The following is a 25,823-nucleotide window of genomic DNA, read 5'->3' as shown; positions in this document are numbered from 1 at the left end:
GGTGCCAGGTTTCAACATCCACTGATTTGCAATTAATGACATATCCTAAGGATAGATCATCAATAGTTTACCAGAAAAACCCCGACAACAATAAGTCATTGTCCAATGACACGTTACCTTTAAACAATTGCTTCTGCAGCTTTTCTTGTTTCCTATTACTACTTTCAAAATAGCGTTTTAATTTTTCCGATGACATTCCACACAAGAACCTGTTTTTGTGGGATAGGTTGGATTTTACAATGGTACTATATAAAGTATTGGAAACATTTTTAACATTTCTAAGTTTGAAAAATTTAGCATTTTTGGGGAGGTTATCTTTATTCTGTGGCTCAGTACCGTTATGATGATACCAAAGATGTATAGTTTGTTTTTGTTGAAAAAAAAAAAACCTTTAAAAAATGGTGTTCCGTCACCAAATTCTGACCACACCGCCATAACATTTTTTTTCTGTTGATAGGGTTGTGTGAGGGCTTGTTTGTTGCTGGGTGACCTGTAGTATTTAGTGGTACCAAGTTACATATGACTTTTGATCACATTTAATTTAATTTTGTTATTCTTCTGACATTGTGGGAAGGGGAGGAGGTAGGGGAGTTCACAGAATTCATCATGCAGGATAAATAGTGTGATATTTTAAAATTTGGACTTTTACTGACGCAGAGACGTTGTTTTTTATGCGATGACTGGGAAAAGGCTTTCTTAACTTTTAAAATTTTTCAAATTTACTAATTGTTAAAAAAAGAGAAAAAAAAAAGTCGAAGACAATGTTAAATCTTATCTTCACTTTTCTTTTTAGCCCCCATAGGGAACTTGAACTGGCAACTGTATGATTGCATGTACTATACTGCAGTACTTTAGTATTGCTGTATATTGTAATTTAATGTCTTCCTGTTAAGCCTCTAGGCTGCCTTAGCGTGGGAAAAACACAAAGTGCACCTTTCTCTATCAGCCTATTTAAATGCCATAGTCAGTGGCATCATGGTGTACAGCACCATCCTAAATAGTTAAATGCCTGGGACTAAAGTTATATTGCTGATGCTGGCTATTAGGAGTCAGGTATTATCAGTCAAAGATGACTGCTACTTGCAACGTATATGGCAGGCTCTTCAAGCCTGCTCCCTATACTGACATATGTCTCACTTTGTACATGAAGGCCATCATGAGGTGGTGTGATAAATCTGGCACATCTTTAGACTGCCTGCCCTACACTGTGTAAATATTAGACATGATTAGTAAATCTGCCGCTATGTGTTGACCATATTCTACCGCACTGCTGGTCACCCGTCCTCCGCTGAGAAGGTAACGGCACGGTGTATTTGCAGGTGTTTGAGTGCTCACAGAGCGGTCATGGATCCATCCTCCACCTCTCAGAAACCTTTCTTCTGGAGGAAAGCTGCAAGAAGCTGACGACCTTCATCCAGCAGTTCATATACAGAAAGTAATACTTGTCCTGTAAGGAGTAACATTCAGCAGGAACGCCGAGGAGACGTCCGGACCGACCAGTGGCAGAAAGGGACTATTTTGCTACAACATGTCTGGCTGTTATTACAAGTAATGTTCTGGAAGTTACAACGTGTTGATTAGTTTACAATGGATTTAAAAACTCCTGATTAATGGAAGAGATTTGCTTCCTGCGGCGTTCTGTTGGCTTCAGAGCAGGAATGCGTCTTCGCCGCCGTACAAGGTGATTTGCTCATCATTAAACCTACGTGTTGTACACAGCAGTATCCGTTGTAATGTACACATCTTCACACCACGGGTTTACTAATCACTCCAAGCTCATCAATTTCACACTCAACCACATCTCCCGCCTGAAAAATAAAGCAACAGATGGTGAATACGTCAATCGCTGCACAAGTAACAATGTGCAGGAGGAGCTGGGTTAGTGTGAACCCCAGTATGAAATTTGTTTACACCCAAGCAATGTTTACATTAATCAATGGTTCTTCAATCATCCTCCATAACACATATCAGTAATGATGGCCCATTGGCCCTAATGAGGACAGGAAGCAAACACAAGAGGTTAAAAGCCCCATCCCCATTCATTCTTCACCAGTGTCATTCTATTAGGTGCACAGGGAAGAGGTTGCTGTTATGGAGGAATCCTGACTGTCGGGATTCTTTCCAGGATCTGCTCTATGCTGAGGTTCCCTCTAGGGCTTCCCTAGTCTCCAGAACCTGAGGTGGTCCATTCATCAGGAGCTCCTGGGCGCAGAATGTCTTTTTCTGCCATGGTCAGACACGTTGGTGCGCAATCAGAAGTCTAAGTTGGATGTTGCTCTGATGCATGCTTGGACTTCTGGGTGAAGTGATGCAGGAGAATGTGGGATGCTGCTTTAAGACCGAGGGAGGCGCTAAGAAGTGCATTGGCTGCTGACTTATTGCTGCACCATTGGGGGGCCCAGACAAGAAGATGGCATCTTTCAACTTCCAGAATCGGGTGCCTAAAAAAGGTATGTGAGTCCATTTAATAGGGTTGCTGTGCAGTTTCAGGTTTACATTCATGAACAGCCAGTCAGACTCTTATCTGGAAGCTGCAGAGCAATCCTCATACCCTGGTCCAGTAAGTGTAAAACTAAGTTACGTTTCAGTCATATAGCATACAGTTTTTTATGGGCTGTAAAACCAGAGAGTTTTGCAGTTTTCCCTCATAGGTACAAGGAGCCTTCACAGAAGGCAAAAACAAAACAAGATGTGCCTTGGGTAGCAAACGTTTCCTTCTTCCTACAAGAAGCAATTTTGTCAGCCTTGTACATCTAATGTGCTGACAGATGAACAACGGTCTTTAAATGGCGGATATGAGAAGAACAGTTGGACAAAAAATGCCGTCTCTTTTTCCTCAACATGTGATTTCTTCTATTCATTCCCTTCCTAAGAAACCTAAACTTCAAGTTATCTCAAAATCTGTTGATTTAGTTCAGTCAGAAGTTATGAAGGAGGGTAAAGCTTCCCCAGACTTGGATTTTATCTTTGATGATACCGACTGGCTGCAAGGGGGCGTTCACACGTTGCTGATTAGTTGCAGATTTTGCCCTTTTAATTAAACTCAAATGGAAGGGTGAAATCTGCTATAGATCTGCAGCAGGGAAATTGAGCTCCAAAGACAAGTTGTGCTTCTCATAGCAGACCCAGGAGCAGACTGAAATTGACCAGCACTGAGGTGAATACTCAGGGCCACTTAAGGGCTTCAATATCTGGGGTTGATAACAAGCCATCAAAAGTCAGATTCAAATCCCACCCCTCAAAAAGCTGTCTTGGGTATTCAGATGGATCCTGTTCTCCAGACCTCCTCCTTACCTCAGAATAAGTAAATCTGATAATCCAGAAAGTTTCTTCCATCCATAAAGGAGAAAGTGCTCCATCAGGCACGCAATGTTCCTACGGAGAACCATGCATCCTAGCTGTTCCTTGGAGTCAAGCACATTGAAGGTCTATGCAGCAGATGACCTTGTTGGTGTGGGACAAAGGTTCGCTCTTGCTTGACAAAAAGAACAGGAGTCCATCCACAGTAAAGAGAAGTCTAGAGCAGTTGAAAAAAAGGAGTCCAAAAAAGGTGACTAAATCCATGGGTCCCCTTTTTAGAGTAATTGCAATAGGTGCCAGCCATTCAGATTAGGGAGCCAGAGTTCTGCACTCAGTCTCAGTTCTTGGTCAAAGACCAAAAGGAAATTTCCTCAAACTACAAAGACCTAGCTATGATAAAATTAATTTTGCTAAAATGATGTGATAAAAAAAAGTAATCTAAAGATTCTAACAGACAATATGACTTCATTGACAGTGGAGCGCGGTATGGGTTCCACTGAGAATGGATGCTGGAATGACGCACACCGCATGGGTAGGTCACGTGACGCCGTAATGACATAGAACAGTGACGTCGCTATCTCCGCAACCATAATGGCGCCGCACAATACACGAGTAGGTCACATGACCACAACGGTGACGTCACTATCCCTGCCCCCCCCCCCCCCCCCCCGAACATGGAGAATAGTAATGTATTGTTATATATATATATATATATATATATATATATGTGTGTGTTTGTATTGGATTGTATACTTGTTGGCTTGAGAAAGGTGCCCGCACTTGAGCACCGAAACGCGTTACTTATCAGAATAAAGAAATGGAACCTATCCACGCTGGTACTAGTGATTTCTTACCTTCCTTGGAGTCGACACTTCTAGGAGGGGGCTATTGTCCACCATACCCCCCTCCTGTCCGGTAAGTGCCATCCCTGTACCTATTTTTCCGGATTGATGTGTCGTTTTGCTGCAATATCGTGACACGCAGAAATCCTTTTTCCAACATTTTATTTGTTTATGTCTCATCTGGGGTGGGGACTCTAATCCTAAGAGAATCCCTCAGGGTTACGATCTGCAGCTCTGCCGGACCTCAGAGAATCTGATATGTGCAGCCTACAACCTGAAGAATAACCCTGTGGCACTTTCCTGCTTTTCAGTCAATATGACTTCAGTGGCCTTTATCAGACACTAAAGGGCAACAAGGCTGTGTAGACTTTCAAAGGCTCGCAGCAGAAATTTTTTTCTTGGGCAAAAGCAAATAATTTATTAAAAGACACTCATTGGAAGCAGACTTCCTAAGCAGAATTCGTCTGGATCCACGAGAGTGGTGTCTCAGCAGCAAACTCAAATATAGGGTCTTCCAGAGGTGGATTTACTTGTAACAAATTAAACTAAAAACTTCTAAACTATTAGCTGATTCTGAGGGAAAACTGACCTTTCCATCCATCCTACACATCTCCCTAATTTCCTCTGATTCCTCGGATCCTACAGAAAATGGGACAGGAGTCAGTGAAAGTAATTTTGATTGCTCCAAGATGGTAAAAGAGGAGTTGGTATGCCCTCTTTGATCCCAAGGGGCCATCTTGAGATCAAAAGGCTCATCTGACCCAGTGTGCTATACACTTAAAGCCACAAAGAAGGCACTGCAAAAAACTTAAGGTCTGGACATTTTCCTCCTGGTGTGGGCCTAAAATTCCAGACTTTTCTTCTTCCCAAATATTACTGTTTTTGAATAAAAAAAAAAAAAAAAGTTTACAACCCAAAACTCTAAGGGTAAACATATCAGACCCAAGTATTTTTATTTCCTACTCTATTTTGGCTGACCGTAGGTGGATGAGACGTTTTATAAAAGCAAAGTCTAGACTAAGACTGAATATTAAAAATTAGGATTCCTCCTGGGAGTAAAGTTTAGCCCTAGAATATCTAAAATATCTATAAACCAGAGTTATAAGGTGTCCATTGGGTTTGTATCAAGGGGGGTACTCTTGCCTCGGGATTGCTGACCTCTCATACCAGAAATGGCGCCCCTCACGGGTAAACACGGCTCAAGACTACCGTATCTCTGTCTGGCTCCTACCAGCATTTATTCCACAGCACAGCACAGCATATCACATCACATCATGTTCATAAGCACCCCAACTTGGGTGGGAGGCCAGGGGCGTCCCCTGTTGGACTCTTGCCTTTTCAGGCCACCAGCCTGCAACACCTTCCTGTGCTGCACTGGTCCTCTCTCAGGTGTTGAGGTTAGGGGCGTCACCCTGTCAACCTCTGGCCTTCTTGGTCTGCACCAGACCCTGGGCTACCAGCCCTCCCAGCTCCACTGAGCTGTCTCTCTCTCCCTTCTCTTTGGCAGGAACCGGCTTTTATCTGGTTCCTGCTCCACCCCTTGGTTAACCCTCGCACCAGGAGTCCTGTCTCTGGCCCTCTATAGACCCTTCTGTGTACTGCACTGCTACAGGTTGTTGCATTTAAAACATTATAAGTTAGACATTACTTGGCTTTTGGGGAGGGAATTTCTCTAAGTCATTGTCCCATCCTAAAATCCATATCGGCCCTAACTCCTGGTTGCTGGTATGGAGGATCATTGGAGAAAAATAGGAATTACTCTTACTAATAATCCGGTTTTCAGGAATTTTCCATACTAGCACCCTTATATTTTATAATCGGACCACATTTTATTAGTAATCAATGCAAAAATCCAGGTAATTCCACGGGGTTCACTTACAATGGTTACTAGTTATAGGGAAACGTAAGGTAGTTACAATAGCATTGTTCATAATGACCTTCATATTCGGATAGGACAAAGAGGACGCTTTACACTTCTAGGATCTGTGTCTCTCACCTTAAGGGCTCATGTCCACGGGGAAAATAGGATTTAGGATCCGCAGCGGATTTCCTGCATGCGGATCCGCATCCCATAGGGATGCATTGACCACCCGCGGGTACATAAATACCCGCGGATCGTCAATAAAAGTGATTTTAAAAAAAATGGAGCATGAAAAAATCTGGACCATGCTCCATTTTCATGCGGGTCTCCCGCGGGGACGGCTCCCGCGGGCTTCTATTGAAGCCTATGGAAGCCGTCCGGATCCGCGGGAGACCTAAAATAGGAATTTAAAGCATTTACTCACCCGCAGCGGACCGCGAAGCTCTTCTCTTCCTCACGGCCGCATCTCCCTTGGTTCGGCTCGGCGGATGTGCCCGGCGCATGCGCGCGGCACGTCGACGACGTGCCGGCGACGTGCCGCCGGCGTCAGGAATTCATCCGCCGGCCGAAAATGAAGATCCGGCCGTGAGGAACAGCTGATCTTCGTCGCCCGCGCCGGAAAGGTAAATGCTTTAAATTGCTATTTTCGGCGCTCATGTCCGCGGGGCAGGAGGGACCCGCTGCAGATTCTCCATGGAGAATCTGCAGCGGATCTGATTTTCCCCGTGGACATGAGCCCTAAGGAATACCGGTGGCTTCCTGAATACACCAACTCCAGGGGGGGTCCCAGTAAGAAATATGTCTCCTGGATTTAATGTAACAAATCTGAGAAAGATACATAGCCAAGTCAGAAGGTGCAGAAATGTACCTCTAAGGGCTTGTTCACATTAGCGCTGGGGAATCCATGCAGAACCCCATCACCAAATTCCACTAAAAATCAGAAAAGTGTAGTCAACTATGCTTTTCAAAACAATGGCAAGAGCAATAGAAAAAAGCCCTTGCAGGAGTTTACTGCATTTTTAGTTCCCTTTCGCAGTGCTAGTCAGTGGCATGCAGTTGTGTATGTCTTGGCCGTACATTCAGTGTGTACATTTGGAAGATTCTTTTTCTGCACACATGCCGAACTTACATTATACATGCAGCAGTAAAGCTAACGTCACACGGGCAAGCACGATATTGTCTTTGAATTGCAGCCCGATATCACGCTCGCCAACATGCGATTTTTTTCCCCGCAGATACAAGGTGTTTTTATATCAAAACCATCCGCCTCGCATCACTTCAGGGAAGTCGCGATCCTCCACTGCAGAGTTTCTCCCATTGTCTTCAATGTGAAAACCTCGTTATCACATCGCACCGCGTGCACCTAGCATGTGGTGCAATGCTGCCACAGGCCCCATTTAAAACAATGGGATATGCAATGCAATGGCACACCTAAAGAATGGGTTCATATTCGTGTGAGATATATAGGAGTCTTGCAAAGCACAGATCTCACACGATTTTCTTGGCCGTGTGAAAATGGCCTAATAGAGATAAGCTAAAACCTGCACAAACAATGAGCCGAGGCTTTATGGATATTAGACCCATGCTCCATGTATCACACTATTTATAAATGTGCCCGTGAGGTCACAGCCCCCTCTGCTTCTTTAAAGCTTCCTATGTCAGTGTATACATTGTGTCCTCACAGTAGAATAAGATTATGTGAGGAATGGATTATTTAGGTTATTCCCAGGCTGTGATTCCTACACCATGAGCGGGAACATGCAAAATACCACGTCCGCCATAGAGTCCGCTCTATCTATGGACTCTGTATGTACGGACAGAGGGCAGAGGTGAGGAGGCATTAGCTGCCATATGGGAGTGTTTACAGCAGAGATGATATCACAGTAAATCCTTACTGGGAGACCCAGGCGATGAGCGCTTCTGTCCTGAAGACCATCTGGTTTGTGTTACTGTCCTGGACCAGCTTCCCATTCACACGGCAACGGATCCCAAGGCCATGGGGGTCTGGGAAGGAGAGGAGCGTGGTTAATCATGCAGAACCGATTATTAAATGGAATACACCAGGCAAATTCGATATACGGAGGGACATTTCTAAAAGATTTTATGCCAGTTTCTCGCATAAAAAGTTGGTACTTTTTGTGAAAGTGGGGATTTGCGCAAAAATTTGTGACTTTTTGGCTTTTGTGCCAGCCTCACTACTTTCCAAAGGAGTGGGCACGGCTTGTTAAGAGTTGGTGTGGCCGCCCCAGACCAACAGCATCATGCATAGTTTATGCCAGAAACCAGGGTAAATTAAGCAAAAAATGTACGCAAGGCTGGACCTGGCGTACAATTCTATGTAAGCCCACAGAGGTGCCAAGACACGCCTAATAGTGGAATAAGAGTGCACCTCTTCATTTTTTGGGGGGCATCATGCATCGGTGAAAATTATACTAAGACCAGTGTTGGGAATGCCAATATTAGTACATTTCCCCCACTGTGTTATGTCTAGTGCAGAATCCTGGTATCCATAATATTAATTAGCAGGACCTGCAGAAGGTTTAATGTGAGGCTAGGGTTACATGGCGACTCTGTGCAACTTATTGGTGACAGCCCACCACTAGGACTGTCATGCTGGCGCTCGGTTTGTTTTTTTGTTGTGCTCTGTTGCATATCTGATCCATTGTTGATCTAGATAGGGAGGGAATCTTCTATTTCTGCTGGATGCAGAATCCTCTCTTAGATTGCATTCTGAGCATATAGAATAGGAGGAGCTAGATAATGAATCTACTGGTAATAAGTGCATTATAGCTCACCCTTGAAGGACTCTAGCAGACAGTGTTTAGCAAGGCTGGGAAGATATCCAGAGTACTGGTTTATTTTGGTGCCGTCCTAGGCATTAGCCTATGGGAGATTACCGTACACGGGCTTTTATCAACATTCCCAGGCCACACAGTACCATATGATCTGTCGATCAGTTCATAATAGGGACTATTACCCAGAGAACAACCTGGTTCCGCAGTGGGGTACAACACCGCTATAGTACCCGGTACACGATTATCCGTATAATCCATCTTGATTATCGGATTACAGTCTCTCTAGCATATCTTTATCATTACTTTGTGGTGTATAATAGACTACTAAATTAACCCCGAAAAAATATATCTGTTGTAACCATAGCCCCTGAGGAGCCCACCTTGTGGGCGAAACGCGTATGGAAAGGTATTTGAGAGGGTTACTTTATTACACTATATGACAATCTCTATCAAATATATAAAGGACTATGAGAGTTATGTCTAACTATGGCTGAATAGGGGTCATCAGAAGTATACCACCATCAGCTGTGGGGATTGCGGTATTAAACTAGTGGATCCCCCTACTGATTTTAGTTAGACATAAGATCCAAACAAGGATCGGTACTGGTCTCGAACTGTGATGAAACAATACACATAACATATACGTATCCCCTACTTTCTATCGGATTCTTTGTTTGTACATAAGATTTTAAGGATAATTAAATAAAAGGTGAATTTTTTAGAATTTCTATACTTTGGGTCCTAAAAGTAAGCGCAACTTATTGGTGACTTTCTGTCGTGCAACGGTTTCATGGCTGCAATTTGTCAGTAAAAATAGTCAGATCACAAATTGGTTGCATGTAAATTGCAGTTGCATGTGACTTGCATTACAGTCTGATGGCAAACTCACGAGCAACTTGAAACCAAAAATCCAATAGTTTTAGATTGTTTGTGAGTGTCACATCGCAGTTGTGTTTGGTCAAATTTCACAAAGCGACCCCATCAGTAGATGCAATGCTGCAGTGTGTCAATGGCTCATAGAATCACAGAGTTAGAAGGGACCTTCAGGGTCATGGTGTCCAACCGCCTGTTCAATGCAGAATTCACTACATAATCCCAGACAGATGTCTATCCAGCCTCTGTTTGAACACTTCCATTGAAGAACTCACCACCTTCCATGGCAACCTGTTCCACTCATTGATCACCCTCATTGTCACAAATATCACTGTCAAAAACATATCTAGTCTGTGTATCCTCCCTTTCTGTTTCATCCAATTGCTTCTAGTCTTTTTTGTACAAATGAGAATAGGGCTGATCCCTCTGCACTGTGGCAGCCCTTAAAGGGGTTGTCCCGAGGCAGCAAGTGGGTCTGTACACTTCTGCATGGCCATAATAATGCACTTTGTAATGTACATTGTGCATTAATTATGAGCCATGCAGAAGTTATAAAAAGTTTTATACTTACCTGTTCCGTTGCTGGCGTCCTCGTCTCCATGGTGCCGACTAATTTTCGCCCTCCGATGGCCAAATTAGCCGCGCTTGCGCAGTCCGGGTCTTCTGCAGTCTTCTATGGGGCTCCGTGTAGCTCCGTGTAGCTCCGCCCCGTCACGTGCCGATTCCAGCCAATCAGGAGGCTGGAATCGGCAGTGGACCGCACAGAAGAGCTGCGGTCCACGGAGGAAGAGGCCATCTTCAGCGGTGAGTAGAGAAGTCACCGGAGCGCGGGGATTCAGGTAAGCGCTCCGGTGAGCTTTCTTTACCTCCCTGCATCGGGGTTGTCTCGCGCCGAACGGGGGGGGGGTTGAAAAAAAAAAAAACCCGTTTCGGCGCGGGACAACCCCTTTAAGATATTTGTAGACAGCTATTAAGTCTCCTCTCAGTCTTCTTTTTTGCAAGCTAAACATTCCCAGATCCTTTAACCATTCCTCATAGGACATGATTTGCAGACCGCTCACCATCTTGGTAACTCTTCTCTGAACTTGCTCCAGTTTGTTGGTCTTTTTCTAAATCAGGCTGCCCAGAACTGGACACAGTATTGCAGATGATGTCTGACCAAGGAAGAGTAGAGGGGGATAATTACTAATGTGATCTAAACTCTAGGCTTCTCTTAATATATCCCAGAATTGTGTTTGCTTTTTTTGCTGCTGTCTCACATTGTTGACTCATGTTGAGTCTATGATTTATTATATCCAAGTCTTTTTCAGATGTGCTGCTGCTTAGCCCAATTCCTCCTATTCTGTATGTGTTCTTATCATTTTTCTTGCTCAGATGTAGGACTTTGCATTTCTCCCTGTTAAATACCATTCTGCTAGTCGCAGCCCACTGTTCTAGGTTGTCTACATCTTTTTGAATCCTCTTCTCTTATCGTCTCTAACAGTTGCCTTTTTGATTCCGTATTTGATCATTTTTTTCAATATGGATGGTATGAGATACTTTGTCCAATGCTTTACTAAAGTCAATATTTACTATGTCTACTGCATTTCTCTGATTAACCCAATCCATGATTCTGTCATAGAAAGAAACTTTTCTGGCATGACTTGTTTGTTACAAACCCGTGCTGGCTCTGGTTAATTACTCCATTCTCATCCAAGTACTTGCATACATGCTGTTTAATAATTTGTTCAAAGATCTTATCCGGTATAGAAGTCAGGCTCACAGGCCTGTAGTTTCCTGGATCCACCTTCTTCCCTTTTTTTTTGAAGATAGGGACAACATTTGCCCTTCTCCAATCTTCTGGGACTTCTCCAGGAATTTTTAAACAAGTGGTTCCGGTCGTCCTTCCTTCAGTATCCTAGAATGTAATTCATCTGGACCTGGAAACTTGAAGCCATGTAAGTTAGCTAAGTGTTCCCTCACCATATCTCTGCTTATAGATAGCTTGGATTATTTTATTCCTTCAATAGCACAGGGAAAATCAGCTGATGTTACCTTTACTTTCTGAGAGAAAACAGATACAAAATAGGAATTTAAAAGTTCGGCCTTCTCAACTTCATCTTTGACCAATTCACCATTTTTATCCTGTAAACATCCTATAGCACCCTTGACTTTCCTTTTGACATACCCCCAAATCCTTATTTATTGCTTTTGGCCTCTGTTGCAAGCCTCAATTCATTATCAGCTTTAGCTATTTTTACACTTGTCCTACAGTTTCTGCAGACTGCATTATATTCTTCCTTAGATATGCCGCTCCATTTCCATTTGATAAATATTTCTTTTTTACTTATTACCATGTGTTTAAGTTCTGTGCTCATCCATCTTCGTCTCCTTAAATGCTTCCTATTCTTCCTTCTTTAATAAGTTGCTAACAATTTGCAACATTTCCCATCCTTCGTGTCTTAAAAAACATTCATCCATTGGATCCTTCCTATCCTCTTTCTGGGTACATTATAATTTGCCTTTCTGAAAGCCAATCTTGAAGTCTGAGTCTTCTCAGGTCTTCCTCCTCTTAGTATGCAAAATTCAAGGCTAGCCTGATCACTGCCTCCTAGGGTCCCAGCCACCCGTACTTCCTCAACCATTTCCTCCCTGTTGATAAGAATTAGGTCCAAGATAGAAAACACGGGGATCTGCTCTTTTTCCTTTTGGATGATAACGTTGTCAGGAAAAGAGGATAAGAATTTGTTGGACCATAACTTTTGCCGGAGAGAGATTTCCAGCAAATGTCTGTGTAGTTAAAGTCTCCCATGATCACTATCATTTATGTTTTTATACATACATTTAAAACATAGCAACCAAAAATTACAACAAACATAAAAGTACAATGTGTCATAAAAAATAATCGCAGAATCCCTTGGATAACTTAAAAGAATCCAAGTAAAGTCACATATCAGATCTGGAGAATGAGGCTATGTAAGAAAGACCAAACCTAGCTTGGGCGTTAAGTGGTTAATCAAAATGGGGTAAACAATACATTTTTTCATAAAATAACGACACTATGTAGTACCTGAAATAGAGTCTTTTGTAACAAGTGCTGGACCCAACGGACAAAAAGTGTCAAATGTTTTGCTCAGCAGCCACTGCTTGCCATTCCTTGTCTGCCAGTCACGAGCGCTAACGTCATGAGCCACAGTATATCCAGCCACGTGCTCCATAGCGTCCTCCACCTGCGTACACGATAGAAGGGCGTTACATCATCACACATGTACTACACCGACAGGACAGACCTGCACATTACATGCTGAAAACACAGCAGGGCTATGAGGGACTTTACTGGTGTCTCCCTACCAAACGACATTAACCCCTTAGTGACGTGACCTATTTTGGTCATAGGGACACAATGATTTTGGGGGGATTTTCATCTCCACTTTCATAAGCCATAACTTTTTTTTCCCGTGACAATGGTCATAGGAGGACTCGTATTTTGCGGGGCGAGCTGTAGTTTTTAATTATACAATTTTTGATGTATATATAATATACTGTATAACTTTTATTACATTTTTTTGATGGATAGGGAGAAAAAAAAACAACATAATTCTGCCATTGTTTTTTGGTGGTGGTGGTGGTGGTGGGGTGTTACATCTTGCAACATAAATTACTTGATACATTTTTTTTGCGTGTTAGTACGATTATGACAATACTAACATTTTCCACTTTTGCACAATAAAACCGCTTTTTTTATAATTTTTTTTTTGCATTGCTGCATTCAAAGTCCCATAATATTTATTTCTCTATTAATAGCGCACTCTAGTTTTGACTAGCTCTAGTTTTTACTGTGCCATTTTGAAGTATATATGGCTTTTTTGATCACTATTATTACTTATTGGAGAGACACAATGAACAAAAAAAGCATTTTAGCTCAGTTTTGTAAATTTTTTTCTATAGTTTTTGCCATATAGTATAAGAAGTATGTTAAATTTAATGTACGGGTCCTTACAGACGCAACGATACAAAAAGGGGTTTTGTTTTTTAAAACCAAGAGGGAAAAATTGTGCAAAATTATTTTTTACATGTTTTTTTTAACCATTTTTAATTTAATGTTTATTTACATTTTTTGAACTTGCAAGTAGAGATGAGCGAACCTACTCGTTTAGGGTGATTTTGCACTCGAGCACCGCTTTTTCTGAGTAACTGACTACTCGGACGAAAAGATTCGGTTGCAGAGGGGAGCGGGGGGAGCGCGAGCTCCCCCCTGTTCCCCACTGCTACCCCCCGCCCCCCGAATCTTTTTGTCCGAATAGTCAGTTACTCAGAAAAAGCGGTGCTCGAGTTCAAAATCGCCCTAAACGAGTAGGTTCGCTCATCTCTACTGGCCACGCTGTGATCGATTTGATAACACATTGCAGTACTTCTGTACTGCAATGCATTAACGCTTCTGATGGCGATCATAGGCCATGGCAGATTCAGACTCCATTGCCTGGCATATGGTTGCTATTGCAACCCATTGACCCTCTGCAATCACATGGCGGAGGGCCAATAACATCACTGAGCGAACACCTTCCCTCTGTGAACCCTTTGCATGATGCAATCAACACTGAACGCGGCATTTAAGAGATAAACAGTGGAGACCGATGTTCTCACCAATCTCCACTGTTGCAGTGGGAAGTCGGCTGTTAGTCACAGCTGTCTACCACTGCAGATAGCGCGGGCTCAGCTTCTGGGCCTGCGCCATACATATGAAGCAAGTTGACTTCCATTGACGGGAACCTACCCAGCCAGGATCTAAACTTAGGTTAGGGGAAGGTTAAGGGAAACTTGTCAGCAGATGCAGTCAGACTACTAAAGGGGACACAGCTGTCACTCTACACGATCTGGGCGGGCAGATGCCACTGCTACGCTGCCTGTGTGACTTGGAGCTCCATCTTCAAAAGAAGTATATACTGAAATGCTGGAGCATTTCAGACATTGGTGCTGAGTTCATGCCTGTGATTCAGACACTATGAATCCGGTGATGGGATCCCTTTAACCCCTTAACGCAACAGGACGTAAGGTTACGTCATGGCAGTGTGGTACTTAACGCGACAGAATGTAACCTTACGTCATATGGATGGCGCGGGATCAGAAGTGAGCCTGCGCCATCATGTAGTGAAAGCCTATTACTGATAGGGATAAACAGCAGGGATAAATGGGGACAGCGTCCCCCACTGCTAACCCCCTACATGCCATGATCTATGTAGAGTGCGGTATGTAAAGGGTTCACAGAGGGGGGGGGGAAGAGGAGTGCTCCCTCTGTGCCGTCATCAAACACCCGTGATGTAATTGCGGAGTGCCGATGGGTTGCCATGCCAACAGGATGCCAGATACAGGCATCCTGGCTTGCCTTTGCCTATGATCGCTATTACAAGCAATAAGACATTGCAGAACAGGAGTCCTGCAATGCCTTATCATAGAGATCATAGCTGCTATGGTTCAAGTTCCCTTTAGGGACATAAAGAGTGTAAGAAAACAACAAAAAAAATAGTGTAAAAAAACTTGTCTGTTACATATCAGCTTTAAAGGGGTTGTACCACAATTGCAAGTTATCCCTTATCCACAGGGTACGGAATAACTTGCAGATTGGTGGGGGTCTCACTGCTGAGATAGGGAATAACTTGCAATTACGGTACAACCCCTTTAAGGGTAATGCCACACAGTGACTTTAGCCGTGACATAAGTCACCCAGCCAAAGATTATAGTGTAGCCCCGCGACCTCACAATCTAATAGATGTCAATGCAGTCATGTTGTGATAATCACGTTGCTGCAGGCAGAATATTGCAAGCAGTCAATAAATGATGGATTCATCACGGCTACGTGCAAGTCACAAGGTGATCACAATGCCATCAATTAGACTGCGATATGGCAGGACTGTACTGTGATCCCCAGTAGGGGCCAAAGTCATCATGTAGCCCCAGCATCAAAGGCGGTGTGCGAGCAGCAATGTGTAGATACATACTAAGTATGAGTCAGGTCTTATTTTGAGCATCATCATAATTTACAATTCTGCTTGAATTTTACATTTCATTAGATTGATCAGACATTAATCTCTCATTTTTACCTTGATGTTTTTGCCTTTTTTTCCTATGACAAAAGCCAGTTCAACTTCCCAATCCACTTCCTACAAAACAGAAGGAGAGCATCAGAGTTACAGAACAAAAGGCACACATCAAATTATAAGCAATGTAATAGTGCCATCTAGTTGATCAAACCTGTAGTGGCGTACATGACGCAAGATAGCTCATAGGTCATTATACACTGACATGCCAAAAGTCATGGGATAGCAGTACGTAAATTGATTATGAAGTGGCTCAGGTGACAGCTTGGAACGCCCACAGCTGCATATGTCGTGATCTGTTATTCTGTGAATGAGGTTGAACCCTGGCCAGCGTGTTCATGGCGAGGTAATGTAAATTATTGGAGTTCGAACGAGGCATGAAAGTGGGCGCCAGATGGATGGGACATTCCATTTCCGAAGTTGTGCAGCATTTAACATTCCTCGAGTCACAGTGTCATGTCTGTACCGGGAAAATGTCATAGAAGGCATTACAACCCACTGCGCTAATTGCCTGATCCCTTATGGACGCAGCCCTTTTTTTCATATTTTTTTCCTCCCTACTTTTAAAATCATAACTTTTATTCATCTAGTGACGTAGCTATCGGAGGGCGTGTTGGGAGGCGAGCTAGATTTGTCAATGGTACTATGTAATACACAATGTAATGTACTGAAAAACCTTCAAAAATTAAAAAGTCGAGTGAAATGGGGAAAAAAAAAATGTAATTAAAGGGGTTGTCCCGAGGCAGCAAGTGGGTCTATACACTTCTGTATGGCCATAATAATGCACTTTGTAATATACATTGTGCATTAATTATGAGCCATACAGAAGTTATAAAAAGTTTTTTACTTACCTGCTCCGTTGCTAGCGTCCTCGTCTCCATGGTGCCGACTAATTTTTGGCCTCCGATGGCCAAATTAGCCGCGCTTGCGCAGTCCGGGTCTTCAGCAGTCTTCTATGGAGCCGCTCGTGCCAGAGAGCGGCTCCGTGTAGCTCCGCCCCGTCACGTGCCGATTCCAGCCAATCAGGAGGCTGGAATCGGCAGTGGACCGCACAGAAGAGCTGCGGTCCACGAAGACAGAGGATCCCGGCGGCCATCTTCAGCGGTAAGTATTGAAGTCACCGGAGCGCGGGGATTAAGGTAAGCGCTCCGGTAAACTTTCTTTACTTCCCTGCATCGGGGTTGTCTCGCGCCGAACGGGGGGGGGGGGGGTTGAAAAAAAAAAAAACCCGTTTCGGCGCGGGACAACCCCTTTAAGCCATTCTGAGCAACCTTGTTTTATAACGAAACTGTTCATCTTATGTTATTAGGAGGTTAACGATTGCGACTCCAACAGAAAGCATATTCAATGCAGCAGGCTTCGCACGCTAATCCCAAAAGTCAGCACAGCATTCTTTAGCTTCCATGGGATAGGGGAGCAGAAGACCCACCAGAGTGCCTTTGTTAGCACCATGACCCCAAACACAGCGCGTCATCTGGGCTCATGAGGTTGCTAACTTGACCCTAGAAGACAGGCAACATGTGGTCCGATGAATTACAATACCAATTGTTTCAAGCTGATGGTAGGGTTTGTGTGTGGCGTAGACCCCACGAAGCGATGGACCCCAGTTGTCAACAAGGCACTATGCAGGCTGGTGTGGGGTGTGTTATTATGGCATGGACTGTGTCCACTGCTCCTCCATAACAAGTTATTACCCGCTGCCGCTAAGTTCTGGAGAGTTCCTGTAAATGTACGTTCACTTGACATGAGCCCAATCAAACAATTATGCGGTGTGGTGAAGAGGTCTATTAGCACCCAAGATCCTGCACCAATGAATACCACAGACCTGTGGGTGACTATCCAGATGGCAAGGCTCAATATTCCTCCAGACGTCTTTTGTCCACTTGTGGAATTGATGCCATTTGCTGGACTAGAGGAAGTCCTATATGATATTAGTTCCTGTCCCATCACTTTTGATATGTTAGAGTACATTTTCATTGGAAGTCTGAAATAGCAGGTGCACGTGGCACCACTGGCTACTGTTAATGTGAAGCGCACCTTTTACGTTATTTCTACCTCTAGTTGTCAGAGATGTTGCACACACTGCAGCCTGATAAGAATACGAGGGAATCTTAAAGAAGTTGTGCAGAATTCGAAGCTGCTTCCTTCCAATCATAGCACTACACCCGTCCATGTGTTATGTCTGGTATCAATTCCAAAGTAAATTAAGTGAGGCAAAACTGCAAAACCAATGCCTTCCTGTGGACAGAAGGGGCGCTGTTTAGGTAAGAAAGCAGCCATATTTTTCTGTACGTTTTTATCACCATGAGGTACGCTCCCGGTTATATGAGGTCAATAGAAGTTCTACAGTTCTGGTAACTCTACTATTTCACCATGGTTGGTAGACAGTATATTAACTATCTGCTGGTAACCCCCGTCTATCGCTGCTCCCACTTTCTACATCGCCACGGGCACCTGACTTTCTGCAGGAAGGACAATGGAGTCATATGGACCAACGATGGTGCTGGGGAACTTGCTGAAGATGATGGGTTCTTTTGGCACAGGAACATTTTGCTCCTGGCAGTGATCCACATAGTTCATCCCAATGCAAATAACCTTCTCAGGGTTGGTGATGGGAGCCAAAATGGAGAGCTGAGAGCGGCTCAGGATGTGCTGACCAGAATCCAGGGCCCTGGAAGGCAATGAAGAACGTCAGGAAGAAAGGAGGACTTTCAGCAATATACCGATCAGTCATAACATTATATCCACCTGCCTAGTATTGTGTAAGTCCCCTTGTGCCAAGAAAACACCAGTGACTTAGTGAGACATGGACTCCACAAGATCTCTGAAGGTGGCGGGTGGTATCTCGTGCCAAGCCATTAGCAGGAGATCCTTTAAAGGGGTTGTGCCAAGATAAAGAGTTATCCCTTATTTATCCTCTGCCTATCATGTATGTATACACATTATATTGGGCTTACTCACTATTTGGCCAGAATGCCTGAATTACCCTAGGAGAGAAAAGTAGGGGCAGGCATTCAGATACTACCCCTTGCTGACTGGACCACAGACTGTGCAATGCAGCATGGGAAGTCAGGGCAAGGAAGTGCAGGACAGTGAACTACTGGCAGTATATAAGGGTTGCTACATGTCCCATGCGAATTGAAAACAGCAGGACAACAAAAAATTGGGGAAGATCACCTGAAAATCAGAACTTACAGACAGCAAATGAGTGGGTAAGAAGAACCTGTTATATTTTAGAAAATTTGCCGAAAACTCAGGTATGCTTTAATATAGCTTAAACGGCAACTCTAGTAAAAAAACACATTTTTTCATTTTTCACACTCTGGAGCTCTCCTCTCTATATTGCAGTCTCCTGTCTGATGCCTACCAGCACCTTCTTGATGTAGAGATATGTCCCTACTTTCTCCTTCACTATCCTGTGCTATTAACCCCATGATGAATCAGCACATCATCACATGAGCAGCTACAGCATGTACTATCTCTGCCTGCAGGGAGGACAGTGCTATTACTGTATTTTATATTCATCTAAATAAACTGCAGACCATAAGTATACAGTTAGGAGGATGAGCTGTGATCTCCTCTGTTATAACTGTGTGATCGTTGTCAGCAAGGCAGATGTGGATCTGCTTTGCAACACACCGGTTTGGCTGTGGGCTATGTGAGGTGGCAGTACCTGGGGAAGCCCAGTTTTCATGCTTAACCCTCCAAGTGGGATACTGTAGGATCTCAAAGTGGTTACACACACAGAGATAGTCCCAGTTATTTGGCAGCTGAAGCTGCTCTTGCCGAGGCACAATACCTGATGGTAGTGGAAAAAACAGGCTGCAGTCAGAGATGGCATTACAGGTGAAACGAGGTCCAAGATGAGGGTCAGGGCAGGGAGTAGGCAACAAGAAAGTCCAGAGTACAGGGCCAAGGTCCAGAAGCACAGAAGCGAGGATAGTCAAAATCACGCAAAGGTCAAAACCAGAACAAACAAAACCAGGGGTTTTGTCACAGTATGAGACCAATTGCTTAGGCATACACCTTATGGGAGTGTGCACTGGCCCTTTAAGAGACAGGGTGGAAGCATGCACAAGCCCTATGGGCAGAATTCAGAGAGTGAGCAGAAGAAGAAGCAAGAGTATGGCTGCAAGAGCAGGCGAGCTGCGACAGAAGCACCTGTGACAATCATTATCAGTAACCGATAGGAGTGTTTCCCCCTCTGAAGAGCTTATGTGGTAGGGTCCATCACACAGGAACTATGTTTACTGAAAAACTGACTAATCTGAGAACATATAAACCCAAGTACAGTAATTCTGAGATGGTCAGAACTAAGATCACATGATCACCTAGGAGAAGAAATCCCAAGAAATGAATAAATACCAAGGTAATTGTAGCTGACATATATACTGGGGAGCTAGCTACATAATGAATGAAAGAAGAATTTCACCTGAGTGGCCCTTCAATCCATACATCACTTTATTATACTGTATATTCCCAGACGTTCCTGGTCTGTACCTCTTGGCTATCTGCAGCGCGGCATCACCACCTTCTAGGAATTCTCTCATCCCACATGGAAGGGATGAATCAAAGGCATTGAGGTCGATGACTCTTTCTCCATCCAGCTCTAATCCGATCCTCCGGCCTGCAGACGTTGAGCTCTGAAACTGAATTAGCCGCATTCTCGGTGCAGGAAAGCGAGAAAAGCCTCTCTGGGGCAACAAGTGGAGAGCGTTGTGCTGGACGGCTCGCAGGAGACCTCGGAGAGACCCCAACATCAACCTTTCAAGAAAGAGAGATTTCTTATGTTAAGATGGGAAGGTTCCACAAACATTCACTTGTGCTGTAGATACTAGTTCGATTAGAGGCTCCTCATACTGTGAATCACCTGCATACTTGTGAACCCAATTAGACATCTCTGGAGACACCTGAAAGTGACGTCTACAGACGACCCCCATCCAACCTGCCAGAGTTTGAGAGATTCTGTAGACAAATCTGCAAATCCAGGTGTGCAAACCTTGTGGCATCAGACCCAAGAAGACCGGCGGCTGTAATCGCTGTCAAGGGTGCTTCAACTGAGTATCTTATGTCAATGCAAAATGGTAGTTTTTCATTTAAAACCATGTAATTACATGATTTCTAGCATTATGTTAGCGCTTTGTCATTATGGGGTATAGAGTGCAGAATGATGGAAAAACATGCTTGCTTTTTGTAATTTGCACAGGGCCACAACATAACAAAATGTAAAAAAGTGAAAGGGTCTGAAGACTTTCCCAAAGCATTCTATACGGATGAGATATTAACAAATGTCATTCACTTGGGGCGGAAAACCCCACGCCGAATAAAAAGAGTCTAATTCTGCGGTCATTTGTTTTTTCATATGGACCATCCGTCTGTGTGTAAGGAGACCTGTGTGAATAGGCTCATCAGCTAGAATAGGTCCCTGTGTGGGCAGTGAAATACATGGACAGCACATAGATGGGAAATACGCCCGTGTGAATGGGCTCTGACTGCTGAGCCTGGTATGCCGCAGCCACTTCACACAGCTTATTTGGTGGGAATCCCGAGCGGCGGACCCCCACTGACCTGATACTAATTAACCAGCATGAGTAGAGGTCATTAATATAGTAGGCCGGAAAAAAAAAAAAAAAACTTTAAAAAATATTTAATTTTTTTTTATGCCTAAAAAAAAAAAAGTTATTTCTCTATTAACCCTTTCCAATCCACTGTCTGACCTCTGAAGACATTATGATTTAAGGCTGTACAGCTCCGATGTTTGAAGACGTCCGTCGGGGTTCTCTTACTGTATATTGCCAGCATCTCTGCTGTCGGAGCTTATCCAACGTGTCACCTCATGCAGTACTGGCTTTAGCCAGCAGATAGCGCCATTGTATAACGGCAGAAAAAGATTAAGCCCCCTAGGAAAACCAAGATACAAATTGGATTGGAAAGTGTTAATCCCTTAAAGGACTTAATCCCTTGTTGCCGCCATCTTCTGAACACTAACTTTTTACATTTTCTGCTGACATAGTTGTGAGGGCTTTTGGCAGGATCTCCTAGTTTTTCATCGTTATCATTGTGAAGTACATATGACTTTTTGATAGCTTTTAATTACACTTTTTCTTGGAGATGGGTTCACCAAAAAAGCGCTATTCTGGCATTATACGTTCATTGTGTGTGGGTAAATAAAGCGTTACTTTGGCTGCATGGACACGGGCGGATTTTTTTGCGGAATCCACGGCGGGCATCCGCAGCGCAGCAAATACCGTCCATAGCATGCTATGAAAAAACGCTTTTTCATGCACACTTGTGGAAACCAATTGTGGTTTTCACAAGCAGAGGAAAAATCGCAGCATGCTCCATTTTTGCGCGGACCACTTCCATTGAAGTCAATGGAAGTTGCCTGACCCGCAACTCATTTGCAATTAACATTAAAGACAGGTTGCAGATTCTACATCATCATCTAGCAACGGCGCGGGGAAAAAAATGTGAAAAAAGAATCTGTACTGCGTATGTCCGATGGCCAACTGCTGGGTCTATCCGTAGACAGATGAAGACGGGAAAAGACAGGTAAAAAGCAGACGCCGCTGCCAACTCCAGCATGCAGGATCTGGCTCTGCTGTGTGCAGGCGTCCATTTTTAAACGCCGCTGTCAGAACATACAATGGCATTTAAAGGGTTAACAGCTGCAATTGGCTGGAGCGCTGATCCCAGCTGCTGCAGGTGGGTGTGGGCTGTAAGAAAACTCCATACAAACCTGAACCTCCATTATATAACTGTACATCATTTATTGGGGGAATTAGGGGGTTAAAGGGTATTTTTTAGTTCTATTCGTCACAAAAAAAGCTACAGAAAAGTTATTTTGGCAGCCCAACAAATTAATTTAAAAAGGTTATGTCCGTTAAACCACCAGGTGCGCAAAATCACTAAAAAGTGTCATTTAGGACTAAACCACTGCTGGTTATGGGGTTAAGGAGCAGGCGGCAGCCATTGTGTTCTATGGACAGCTGGCTGCACGGTCCTTCTTCATGACAGCCTGTGGGACATGGAGGCCTTCTCTCCCCTAGAGACTGGACTGCAGAGGACATGGCAGCCATCAGCCGGCAGGAGGAGACGAGACACTCTACAAGTGGCTACAACTAACACGTCACACACAACAGCCACAGACCTGTTTCCAAGGCGACAGCGCGAGACGAGACCCAGCGTGAGGAAAGCGGCGCTCAGTCACCTGTCAGGCGGAGAACTACACTTCCCGGCGTGCACTGCGCGCCAGAGATGCTTCAACAAGCTTTATTTACAAAGGACATTGCTACATGTTTGATAAGTCGGCTAAATGAGTTATTATGAGCTGGCGGAGTGCCGTCAGTGCATCCCGGGAGCTCGGTGACAGTTCACTCAGGTTTATGGTAGAAACCCCGTACTGTGTGTTATGTGGGTTCAGTAATGGGGTGAGGACTCTGCACACGGAAGGTGACATCAAAACTATGTAAAAGAAAAACTAAAACTACCTTTGTTGCCCATAGCAACCAATCACAGCGCCGCTTTCATTTTTCCAGAGCAGTTCTAGAAATTAAAGCTGAGTTCTGACTGGTTGCTATGGGCAACAGACACTTTTGATGAATGAGGCCTAGTCACCATGTCTGTAATTACTGCTAATGGCACTTATTTGCGTACCTTTTCTCGAAGCCCTGTTGATACACGTACACGCTTGGCGACACTGTCTTCCATGTTACCATGTTTTTAGCTTCTGTTTACACCTACATTCTGGGGACGAACCTGTCTCATGAAGGACCCCACTGACTATCATGGAACCCATCAGATTTCTGTCAAGGTCTCCTTCATTTTAGGCCGCCTTCACATGAGTGAGATTCACAAATCTCACAAAAATATGATTTTTCCTCATATCACACTGCAAAAGAAATTGCGTCAAGTCCTATCTTTGGGCGTGCCGTCGCATCGCCCATTGTTCCCAATGGGGCCCTGGGCAGCGTCACACCGCGTGCTAGGTGCACACGAGGGCGATGCGAGGTTTACCATTGGAAACAATGGGAGACACTCTGCCATCCTTTTGGCGTGGCTGAGGATCACTACTTCCCCGAAGTGATGTGAGGCGGTTTCAATACAAAAAACGCCTTGCATCCGCGGTGAAATCACGTTGGCGAGCGTGATATCATTCCGAGTTTTGGAGCCGGTATTGCACTCGCCAATGTGAAATTAGCATTACTTGAAAAAATAGTGGAATTAGGGCTGAAGGGCGCAGCACAATTGTGGATTTTGTACCATTTTTTTTACTGCAGAATGTCTTGTGGAACGTCTTCCATCTTTTTTTCTGCTGACTTCAACTGCAGAAATACATCTCCGGTATGTTGGAAACGTCGACAACAATTCCGCAAGACGTCCCTAAATCCCCCTTTACACAAGCATACGTGTCTTTGCACACGCCTGAGCACCGCATATTTACGGAATTAATAATACTTATTTGCGCGCAGTATCAATGTATTTTACTGTACTTTTTGCGCCCACAAGACATGTTCACTTGCACGGGGCAAACAAAGATGCACCGATTTAAATGGCTATTTAGTCTAAGTTCCTACGCAAATTTCCAGTGTTTCACATACCTCCTAGCATATTGTGCCCACATTTACGCATTCCCATTAACTACTATAGGGACTTTGGGTGTGCAAATGTGAAATTAATGTGTTCTATTCTCTATGTATTTTACATACGCATATTTTTCCTGCTCATTTTGGTTGCACAAAAAAAAAAAAACACAGCATACTCTACTTTCCTGCACATTTTCACACCCAAAGTCCCCGTAGAAATCTATGGGGATGCGCAAATGCGCACACAATACGCTAGGAGATGTGTGAAACACTGTAATTGTGCAGGAAAAAGAACGCATCTGGAACTCATTAGACTAATTAGCCATTTTAATTGGTGAGTTTTGGTTTGCTGCGCACAGATTAACATGCCTTGCAGGCGCAAAAAGTACCGTGAAAAACACTGATGTACGCGCAAAAAAGCAGAGTTCATTCTGCAAATACACCTGCGCTGGTATGAAAGGGGCCGAATTCCACAGCAGAAAGATATTCCGCATTCTAATATTGCTGTCTTGAAGTAAAGATTCACAGATTTTTACAGGTGCGAAATTTAAGCCCCATAGGGATAACATTGTGACGCAGAAATATCCGCACAGACGAATGTCGGATATTGAAACAATAGGCGATGCAAGGGAACGTCCAAAAATGGGACATGCCACAAATTTTTCCCGCACTGCAATGCAATGTGGGAAAAAAAATCACTCATGTATATTCAAAAGAATGGGGTGCATATTCATGCAATACACAAATCTTGCGCTATTTTCTCAGCTGTGTGAAAGCGGCCTTATGAGAGCACTGTAGCTGGCACTGGCATTGTGGCTGGCACTGTGGGCAATTTGCTTTGCTCTCTTATAGGGTCACAGTGACTTGTGAAAAGTTTTTCTTATCATTTTTCTCCCACCAAGTTGGGTGTTACGACCTAACTGACAACTATGATTCCTCGAAGATCCCGAAAAGAAAGTGATCTCAAAGCTAGGTAGTCCATGAGACTGGCAGCGGCCACTGCAGGGGAACCGCCTGGTTGGCAGAGGCTTCTCCTGGCAAAATCGTTCACAGCAACAAGAATCAGAAAAGGGTTGACTCTAATGAGACAAATGTTTAATGAGGTCACTTTTCCACTGTTATAGGGGCACTTTGACTGTTGCTGTTGAGGCGGCCAGTATTTGAAATAGACAGACTGTAGGGCGCTTCAAGGGAGTCCTCAAGAGAGATGGACCAGCGCTGCCTTCAGTCGGGTACTAGAACAGGACAGCAGTGAATCCCAAGATTGATTCATTTCAGGGCAGCTTCAGATGACCGTATGCACAATTGCGCAGACATCAATGCATCATATTTGCACTGTAATCGAGGATGATGAGATAGATTTGCGCACCTATCGGCACACAGCACTGTACATTTTGCACACGCAGGGACTGAGCACATGCCTGTCAAAAAACTATCCCTCTCCTATAAGGAGTTGTTGGAATCGAATGAAACTTTCTCTGTGTGATTGTAAT

The 25,823-nt window shown here is 44.0% G+C and overlaps 1 protein-coding gene across 1 annotated transcript; it reads right to left on the bottom strand.

Moving 5' to 3' along the window:
• Nucleotides 1-1,516: 1,516 nt before the first annotated feature.
• On the bottom strand, nucleotides 1,517-22,982 carry LOC136612611 (fumarylacetoacetate hydrolase domain-containing protein 2-like). Its single transcript, XM_066593080.1, has 8 exons — nucleotides 22,896-22,982; nucleotides 20,246-20,509; nucleotides 18,200-18,416; nucleotides 15,749-15,808; nucleotides 12,721-12,880; nucleotides 7,899-8,007; nucleotides 6,741-6,828; nucleotides 1,517-1,808 (listed from the first exon to the last, which is right to left on the bottom strand). The coding sequence occupies exons 2-8, from the start codon at nucleotides 20,503-20,505 to the stop codon at nucleotides 1,746-1,748; spliced, it is 957 nt and encodes a 318-aa protein (XP_066449177.1). The 5' UTR covers nucleotides 20,506-20,509; nucleotides 22,896-22,982; the 3' UTR covers nucleotides 1,517-1,745.
• Nucleotides 22,983-25,823: the final 2,841 nt, after the last annotated feature.

Source organism: Eleutherodactylus coqui, chromosome 2 (genome assembly GCF_035609145.1).
Source record: "Eleutherodactylus coqui strain aEleCoq1 chromosome 2, aEleCoq1.hap1, whole genome shotgun sequence".
Lineage (NCBI taxonomy): Eukaryota > Metazoa > Chordata > Amphibia > Anura > Eleutherodactylidae > Eleutherodactylus > Eleutherodactylus coqui.
The sequence above is the reverse complement of the archived record's forward strand: the minus strand, read 5'-3'. Positions and strand labels throughout refer to the sequence as shown.